General features: G+C 37.3%; 1 protein-coding gene across 2 annotated transcripts; it reads left to right on the plus strand.

The window, feature by feature from the left end:
* Positions 1 to 880: 880 nt before the first annotated feature.
* Positions 881 to 9,612, plus strand: vsx2 (visual system homeobox 2). Of its 2 annotated transcripts, none has more exons than XM_017475452.3 (5): positions 881 to 1,585; positions 2,030 to 2,114; positions 3,384 to 3,507; positions 6,518 to 6,698; positions 8,628 to 9,612. In XM_017475452.3, the coding sequence occupies exons 1-5, from the start codon at positions 1,081 to 1,083 to the stop codon at positions 8,972 to 8,974; spliced, it is 1,242 nt and encodes a 413-aa protein (XP_017330941.1). In that variant the 5' UTR covers positions 881 to 1,080; the 3' UTR covers positions 8,975 to 9,612. The 2 variants fall into 2 exon arrangements, with proteins under 2 accessions (XP_017330941.1, XP_017330942.1); XM_017475453.3 differs by having other exon boundaries at positions 8,667 to 9,612.
* The last annotated feature ends 357 nt before the right edge of the window (positions 9,613 to 9,969 follow it).

Here is a 9,969-nt window from a genome sequence, read left to right on the forward strand (position 1 = left end):
ATTGATGTGATTATAGCTGTATCAAAGTAGGGTTACGGACAGATGAGCCAAGTACTGAAATGAGATTAGGTTTTTCAATAGATTTTTTTTTTTCAATTATTATTTTACGTAGGGTGTCCTTAAACCCCAAACGTTCAAAAGCTTTTAATCGGCTCTAATAGCTTCAACAATCGCAAGTAAAACGGAGAACTTCTGGGGTTCAACCTGGTTTCGTTTTCGCAAAATTAATCCATTAGGCTAATCTGAGCCCCCAGAGCTGCTTTTAATCAAACTGTACTCGTGGCATTTCGAAAACGACTCTTGTGCAGCTTTAATAAACCCAAACAGGGTATATTTGTATCATCGACCTAAAATAAAGCAACACGCTGTATAAGCCAGTACTAAGCTTCATGACAAAATGTCCCAGGCATGTTGTTACCGTGTTGGTGAATTAGTATGAGTAGAATATCGACAGGATTTTGATGTGTACTGGACTGGGATTGTGTCTGTCTCCCGGCGTTTTGATCCAGACAACCTGCCATTCAGACCCTGGGTCAATTTGTGCCTTTATTCATTTCTCAAACACCACACGCGCACTTCTCTCTGCGTTTTCTCACATCATCATATTTCTATTTGTATTTATTTATGTTATACCGAGGACCTAGTACACCTAAGATTGGCAAATGTCATTTGTTGACATCAAACTGAGACATCCAGTTGTCATGTAGACTGGTCTACAATTCAAAATAAGCCAATAGTACTAAATAAGTCTTAATAATGCGTGCATAGTCAAGAACTGTATTTGGTGACTGTAAATGTGAGAGAAGTCTAAATTGGTAATATGTATTATTATTATTATTATTATTATTATTATTATTATTATTATTATTATTATCATTTATGTGGTATCAAATGTCTTTGGGATGAAATGTTGCTATTACGACTGAACATGTCGACTATTTTTCGTTGGGAATATAGACTGTTTAAACCAAATCTCATTTCGACAAAAAGATCAAATGCGTACTGAGCGCGGGAGACTCGATGAAATTGTGAGCGTCTTGCTCGCAGGTGATTGGCTGCCGACTTCGGGCCCTTGTAGGGATGGACCTTTTGGATAAAAGGAGAATTTCTGGGGGGATCGCGTGTATTTGCACTGGTGGATTCCTGTGCACAAGGGAAACGGGGACTATCCTCAAAGGCACCATGACGGGGAAGGAAGGGGCTGTGTTATCGGAGAGTTTGAACAAACCCAAATTAGCTGAAAACGGAGGGAATAGCAACCCGCACTTGTCAAAGAGCATTACATCACACGCACCCAGATGCACGGGCTTCGGCATCCAGGAGATTTTGGGGTTGAATAAGGAGGCGTCCTCGGCGCCTCGGAGCGCGCTGGAATCCATCCCCGGGGGCGCGCACTTACTGGCCGCGCGCTCCATGCTTGGCCCCGCCGCAGTCGGGGTTGGTATGGGATTCATCGGACCCGGGGGTATTCCGTCCTTCTACAGGCAGCCTTCGTTTCTGGAGGTCCTGTCAGACGCGCAGAACGTCCATCTCCAACCTCTCAACAAAACAGCACCTCAGGAAGCCGGACAGTCTGCCAGCTCAGGTACGAGTCTTATGTCTCTCTCACACACATCACGGACCTCGTGGGGTGGATGCTACAACCTGCTGTGCTACACATTTGTGGTGTTTCTGCGTTTCTTGCATCTTCATACAAGGTGCAAGAGTGTGACAAACTTAAGCATTTTTTTTTTTTGCATCACCTACTTCATCTTCTTATTATTATTGTTGTTGTTGTTGTTGTTGTTTATGTCAAGATTTGAGACTAATTATTGGCTACTGGCGAGTCAATATCATTTAATATTTAAATGAATGTCATTCTCGACATCAGCAGAACAGTAACACTGCACATAGAGTCATGGATTTATTTTGAGGTAATTGATGTTGATGAGTTCAATAGGCCAGAAAAACTCTGCTCCACAGAGGCGCTTATTCGGAAACATCAAGTTGCTTCTTGCGGCCGCAAACAATATGCTTCTGAATTTTATAGACTCAGAGGATGTTTCTTCGAGTGAACGAAAAACATGCAAGTCTTCCCTGGGCCAGAGCAAGAAGCGAAAGAAGAGGCGACATAGGTAATTATTCATAGCTTTATTATTTTACAGAAGCATGTATAGAGAGATGAATTTTCACTGAATTAAATGTATTGCTACGGCCAGATCTAAGGTTTATACATTTTTAAATAAATTAATTAGTTAATATATATATATATATATATATATATATATATATATATATATATATATATATATATATATATATATATATATATATATATATATATTACTTTCCCGAGCAATTTGTACTGGTGACTAGTTGATACCAGTTAACCACCGCAATGTAAACATTTGATAGGCATTTGAAGAGAATGATCTGTAAATAAAGTAGTCATCATTATTTACTGACACTGATAGGAATTTCAAATGCTAAATTTTAATTAACATTTCTTGGAAATATTATCAGAGTTATTAATGTGTTTTATATTTATATATATATATATATATATATATATATATATATGCCTATAATATAGTATAATAGTAGTCATAATACTTATTATTATTGTTGTTATTAGTAGATCTATATTATTTATATTTCATTTAGTAACATAAAGGGAATAATAGAAAACGTCGCTACACTACCTCAGTGTAAAGTACTCTTGAGCTGGTGTAAGAGCTTATAGAGCAAGACCTCATGCAGCTTCGAGGGCACTTGCTGTTAGCTGGAAATATGATGGCGAGTTTAACATTTGAATGCTCATTTTTATACAGCTTTGGGGCTTTTTTAAGGACTGAGTTGAGGAATCTCAGCTTTGTTCGATGGTTTATAAAAATACTAATGAAGGATAGCTTTCTATTTGTGGTGCTATAATAACTGAAGCAAATGTTATTATTCAGCACAGCTAGAGTAATACATACTGATCTAGCTTACCATTGTTAAGTACCTTCACACTGCAATATGCGCTATTGTAATTATAACCAGTTTTATAACGAGTCTCGCTGATAAGGATGAGAAGGTTATCTATATTCGAACACTTTAACACTGTTAAGCAAGCATTTTAACACTGTTAGGATAATATAGGTCTAGAGCCTTTGTTTTATATTGGCAATTTAGATTATTTATTTATTTTATGGTTTCCTTATAAGCTGTTTATCAGCTTTCGTTACAACATTTTAAACAGACACAACACCGCGCTGTTAATTTGTCTAGCCTAAATGGAGAATAATTCTTTCATGTAGATTATTGTTTAGGAAGTGTTTTTTTGTTTGTTTGTTTGTTTGTTTGTTTGTTTGTTTTAAATATTTGTTATTTCAGCTGAGCATAGGCTATTTCTTATCATATAGGACAATATTCACATCTTATCAACTGGAGGAACTGGAGAAAGCTTTTAATGAAGCTCATTATCCCGATGTCTACGCCAGAGAGATGCTGGCTATGAAGACTGAACTACCAGAAGACAGAATACAGGTAATTTAGCTTATAATAAGGCATGATATAGACCCTTATGTTTCTGTCAAACGGAGTTTATGTAATTCTGTATTTTCTATAAGAGACTACAGGAAATTGTAATTTCCTGTCAGACATGTGGAAGCAATAAAAAAAATTACATGTAATTATTAAACATAATAATAATAATAATAATAATAATAATAATAATAATGATAATAATAATAATCGGCTAATATAAAGAAAGAAATAAAATAACGTCTGTCAATACTACTGTTGTTTATTATTACTACTACTATTATTATTATTATTATTATTACTATTATTATTATTAGACAATACCGGTAATTTTGTATGCATATTTTTACAGTACATTATTGCCCTCTTAAATTACTTAGATTCCCGAAAGGAAGTTTAAGATGAAAACCTTTCATCAGCGTGTCCGTTACAGATACTGTACAATTAATTTTTATTTTGTTTATCTTTGTCTTAAATAATAATAATAATAATAATAATAATAAAAAGTTAGCTCGGTTTTAAAACCTGTTGCCTTTAGTCCATGTTGATATGTTTCACGCATTGTCGCCTCTTATTTGATCAAATCTTTATTCTTTACACGTCCAAAATAATAGTTCGTTCGGATTAAATTTGTTTGTTGGGAAGAATGAGTAAAATGACATATTTATTTTTCCTGATTTTATTTGCTTGCTCTGTAACAGAACGCTTTTTCTGGGTTAATATATTTTTTGCCATTTGCATGAATGCTATGCGTATGGCTATTCACTCTGACTCTCACGGATTGTTTTTAATATCATCCCCAGTGTTGTAAAAGAAACATAATTAGATGTGTAAATTAAAAACATATTCATTGGTGGACGGTTTTGCTGCATTGTGAAAAGATTAATCACAGTTAAAGCCTTTCACATTTTGATCATCGTGTGTTTAAAGCCAGCAATTCAGCAATGGTGTTTGTTGGACGCTTTTGTCTCTTTATCATATAGATAAAAGAAATCAGGACATTAGAAATTAGGACACAGGGAAATACATTAAAAAAAAAAAATAAATTATTTATTTTTTAAAATAGCATAAATAAAATGTTTTTCGCTCCAGAAAACCTCATTGTTACCCGCAGAATTGCTTTGGTCTACAAACAGATAAGCTTTAGGTATTCATAATAAGGGTGTTTTAATAAGGGTATTTATAATAAGGGTAATACAGGTTTAAAACCCGCCTACAGATATTGCAGAAACAGTGATCAAGGGTGATTAAAATGATGATGCAAGCTATTGCAGGAAAGTGTTAGCTGGATTATTACCAGCAGCGATGCAGAAATCTTTTTAAACTGGGCTGCTTTGACAAGGTTAAGATTTATTTCTTTTTATTGCTCCAGAAAAGATGGTCGTCCTCGTGTCATACAGTGCAGGTGAGCCTGAAGAAGCGTGCTGGCTGGATATGCGGTGCAGAGTGTGCAGTATACACTGTCAGCCCTCCAGAGCCGCTCTTTTTTGGCTCAGCTTTTGGTCCATCAGGTGGAGTTGTATCAATCAACACCTAACGACCCTTTAAAGCAAAGCTTGCCGTTTCGCCATGCTGTTTGGACACATCATTTCTCATCGGTCTCATGATGAACGTGAAACAATTTTGCTCCCGGAGCGAGAGCGCTAACGACCTAATCAAGCAATCAAGGCGGAAGGAGATTGCGGGGTGACCCGAGCCATCCATCTGCCGACGCGCCTTTTTAATCTCGCCCTCATTATGGCTCCTCTCGATGAATAAATAATACTGAAATAAATAAATAAGAGCTGCTTGCAGTTCTAAGTAAGATTACCATCTAATTTTCCTCATCCAGTGTAATTAGTTAAATCAGACGAGCCCGCTAAGTTGCGAGGGGAGCGGAGGCGCGGCACGGGACGCCGCAGGTTCAGATGAAATAACTCCATTGAATTTATTAGCGCGGGTCAATGGCGCTGCTTCCCTGGGCGCTGCTCGTTTAATTTCCCGTGATATTTGCCCGCCTGTCCACCATCGATTGGGCCTGAAATTAACTTATTTTTCAATCAGCCTCGGCATGCCCTAGGGGTCGCTTCTCCTCGCTGTCTCCGCCCGCTTTTCTTTGCCGCGACCGATAAGTAATTTCACTTGCATGAAATGAGAGCCATCATCAAAAAAAATTCAAAAATGGTTGGATAATTTCTTATCCAATAGACCTGTGTGGGGTTCGTAGAATTTGCCCCGCCCTCTATGTCCGGGGGCGGGGCCACGTGTTAGATAAGTGCAAGAGGGGTGGAGGACCAATTCAACACGTTGCCACCGGAGTGGGATACTTTACCATCCATGAACATCTGCATTAGCATTATTTTAGGCAGCTATGGCCTACTTGTAATTTCCAGAAATCTGAACACGTGCAAGGGCTTGTCGCTTGGCGTGCCAGTTTGGCTGTGCTGAAGAAAAATCTGTATTTGAGGAAATCATAAAGGATTTTTTCACCATCAGCAACGCCTTCTTTTTCTATAGTAGTCTATTAAAGCTTGATCATGGGAGAAAATGAATGAATGGTTGTTTTAGATTCATCTATCCATGCACCCAACCATCCATCCACACACACATCTATCCACACACTTCTCCATCCATCCATCCACACACCCATCCATCCATCCACGCACCCAACCATCCATCCACACACTCATCTATCCATCCATCCACACACATACATCCACACACACATCCATCCATCCATCCATCCACCTATCTATCCCATCTACACATTCATCCATCCATCTATCCATCCATCCACACACCCAGCCATCCACACACATCCATCTATACATTCATGCATTCATCCATCTATCCATCTACTGTATCTATCCATCTACACATTCATCCATTCATTCATCCATCCATATATCTATCCATCTACACATTCATCCATCCATCCATCCATCTATCTATCCATCTACACATTCTTCCATCCATCCAAACTATTTCATTGGTTTTCAGTGTGGGTTAATCTAAAGCTTTAACCCCTCCACAGGTCTGGTTCCAGAATCGTCGAGCCAAATGGAGAAAGAGGGAGAAGTGTTGGGGTCGGAGCAGTGTGATGGCTGAATATGGGTTGTATGGGGCCATGGTGCGTCACTCCATTCCTCTTCCAGAGTCTATACTGAAGTCTGCCAAAGATGGAATTATGGACTCCTGTGCCCCCTGGCTACTAGGTATGTAAATAATCCACATTTTTAAAAAAAAATAATAAATAAAGAAATAAGTTGTGCTATCACCAGGAGAGTAAGAGTTTGAATCCTGATGGTGCCATAGCCAAGACAGCATAATTGGCCCTGACCCCTGGGTGGGAAAGTTGGCATTCCTGTCTTCCAATGTGTATTAAGCATCCTGAGCACAGGTGGAAATTGGCTATGACTAGACTGAGAGAAAAGGGAGGGGGGAGGAGGGGGGGTTAAAATTATGAAAGACTTAAGTATTTATAAACTGAGAGATTTTTGCTTCAGCATTGCATTTTGAGATTCAGATGCTTCTGATCTGGGGATATCTTACAATTTTCAGACTAGTAAGACATTTTTTGCAGGAAGCATTTCTATGTCTAAGTGATCTGTGGTTTTGGAGACTATAATTGTAATTATGGAGAATATGATCATCATGATCATTTTGTTCTTTTGTTGTCATTTGCATTATTCCTTCATTCATCTTCAGTAGCCAGCTTTCCTGGTCAGGGTTGCAGTGGATCCAGAGTCTATCCCAGGATCACTGTGCAGAAGTCATTAATACACTCTAACACACAATAAATAACCACAGGATGGTTAACAACTTATCTTTTCATGGGATTCTGTGCTCATGGAAAACCAGTTATGCTAATATGCTTCGTACATGTACAGTATTTGCGGCTAAAGTGCCTACATGGTCTTAAATTCTTAAACTTATTATTCTCAACTTCATACAAATAAAATCTTGGCAAGCCTTAGGTTAATAGTTAGCATATTTATTAGTTTGTTGTTTCTTATAATTTTGCAGTGTTAAGGATTACTCAAGTTTCCATTTTGCTTAATGTAAAATTAGCTACTTCAGATTTTTTTTTTCCTCAACTGGCTCAAAGTTGGCAGGGCTACACTCATTATTATTCTCATCATGTCAAAACCACACGTTTTTATATTGTTTCACCGGCATGTATACAGACAGCTACCTGTATAAATAGAATGAAACCAGTGATTTGATTTTATTTTTTTGCGCTGTATTGCCACAGTGAGGAAGTTAAATATTTGGGTAATTTTTTATATCAATTCATAGCTAGATTAAACTATAAGTTTTCTCTATGCAGTTTGATGGCAGAACTGCTGAGCTTTGCAGAATGCACAGAGATTTAAAATATTCAAAGCAATGTCCTGCTTTAACACTTGTACCTGGCACCCCTGAGCTGTTAGTTTTATTTCTCTGCTTTCCAGAAAACTTTGCTGTACCTAAAGACGTACATACACAGTCAACATCACAGTATACATGATAATTATATAAGTTCACTGTTTATTCATTCAAAAAGACACAATATTTGAAGCTAACAATATCAGCTAACAGGGAACAAAACTGTCAGTGAATGTGGGCTTAGTAATGTGCTTCAAGAGACACAAGTGTGGGTCATAACTACGTTATTTCCATAGGTATTAGTTATATATTCCAATAGTTATATATTCCCACTATTTTGAATACAAAGTTTGACATCCAGACATCCGCAGTGCAGGACATACACATTAACCCTATTGGATTATAATAACATTATTCCAAGACAATCAGGAAATATTCATATCAACCCAACAGATTACATTCACATTTCTTTATTTGGAAAGTGCTTATTAAAAGTTAGAGTAGGATCCAAGCATATATATATATATATATATATATATATATATATATATATATATATATATATATATACACACACACACGAGCTAGGAACTTCCACTGACTGACCAGAAACATGCAAAATGCAGGAAAGAGCCACAACTAAACATGGGGGTTAGAGCCTAGTACTCAAAAGTGCTGCAGCTCTTGTCACTAAATCACTAGTACACTATTAGTTTACTAGTTCTAATCCCTAGTCTCTTGTCGTTTACCAGTTCAAATGTCTTTCCAATCCCCAGGCACTTCTCTAAATCCGAATCCCTCATCGTTCTTTGCAGGGATGCACAAAAAGTCACTGGAGGCAGCGACAGGCACATCGAGTCGGAAGCCAGACATCCCTCAGCATCCAAACAATGCCACCGTTGACGATACTGATGCTGAGGAGCGGAGGAGCGACTCACCCATGTCTAAAGAGGAACTGAGGGAGAACAGCATTGCTGCTCTCAGGGCCAAAGCACAGGAGCACAGTGCCAAAGTGCTGGGGACAGTGTCTAGCAAGGGACTCGAGCACAAAACACAAGGAGAAATGGAAGAGAAGTCCAGCGTGGAACACTCAGACTCCCAAGAAGAGAAAGAGAGCTCTTAGATATGTACTTATAACCTTTGGTCAAACAGCATTGTGTCTTTCTGTAGCTTTCCTTAAAACAAATCCCGATTATCTCTTCTGTATTTTCTCGGAAACCACAGGCAAACAGTGGATCTCCTCTTACCTAGCTAGTGCTATTTTCCTATTCCCACTTAGAGCTTCTGCTATTTTATTGATAAGTTCACATGTTGATTGGAAAATACAGAAAGCATGATATGCTAATGTTTATTTTTACTTTATAAGATGTGCTTAACCACTAAGTGTCATTTGGTTCTATATAAAGTGTATGCTAGTACAAGAAACAGCCACATTCTGGTCATATTTGGTGGTATTAATGGTGGGTTCCCAAGGACTCAAACTATATCAAAAACCGATGACATGTTCTTCAATCTTATTAAACCTAATAATTTCTTTTATTGCTACGTTAAAAAGTACTATTTCTCTAAAAGTCTAAAGTTTCTCTTAAAGTCTGTACACTGTTACTTTTTACAAGCACTTAGTGGTTGGTTCATACGTTGTGTTAGAATGTAACACTGTACATACTGTAAATAAAGATAGCTTGCTACAGTATTGTTTGAAGTACACTTTGATGTACTTATAATATGTGGGGTTATGTTCTGAGTAAAATGTTGATCAGATTATTAAAAAAAAAAAAAAAAAAAAACATCTGCAATGTTGACCTATGCCTTTTGTATGGGAAAAGTGATCAAACATAAAATCCTCATGATTTTTTTTAAAGACTCCAAATGGAATTTTGAAACCTTAAAACATATAGGAAGACTAAAATACAGTAATATGAGGAAAAGATTAGACTCAAAATGGCACTGTTTCCACCTGAGCTTGACATGGGTAATCAACTACAAAAGATTTGAACATTATGCTAATCATGCTACATAGCATGCAAAAATAATTGCTCTTTTACCCTAACATTTGAAGTTTTTTATATTCAATTGAGTTCCGCTTTGTGTATGATAAATGACATTAGATAAACAAAG

This window comes from Ictalurus punctatus, chromosome 9 (assembly GCF_001660625.3).
Source record: "Ictalurus punctatus breed USDA103 chromosome 9, Coco_2.0, whole genome shotgun sequence".
Lineage (NCBI taxonomy): Eukaryota > Metazoa > Chordata > Actinopteri > Siluriformes > Ictaluridae > Ictalurus > Ictalurus punctatus.

Bases quoted from the DNA above. Each gene is read 5' to 3' on its own strand.
- vsx2 (XM_017475452.3), top strand. From the start codon at position 1,081: ATGGACCTTTTGGATAAAAGGAGAATTTCTGGGGGGATCGCGTGTATT. The intron at 2,115-3,383 runs GTAATTATTCAT...CTTATCATATAG, and splicing joins CGAAAGAAGAGGCGACATAG to GACAATATTCACATCTTATC. The intron at 3,508-6,517 runs GTAATTTAGCTT...ACCCCTCCACAG, and splicing joins TACCAGAAGACAGAATACAG to GTCTGGTTCCAGAATCGTCG.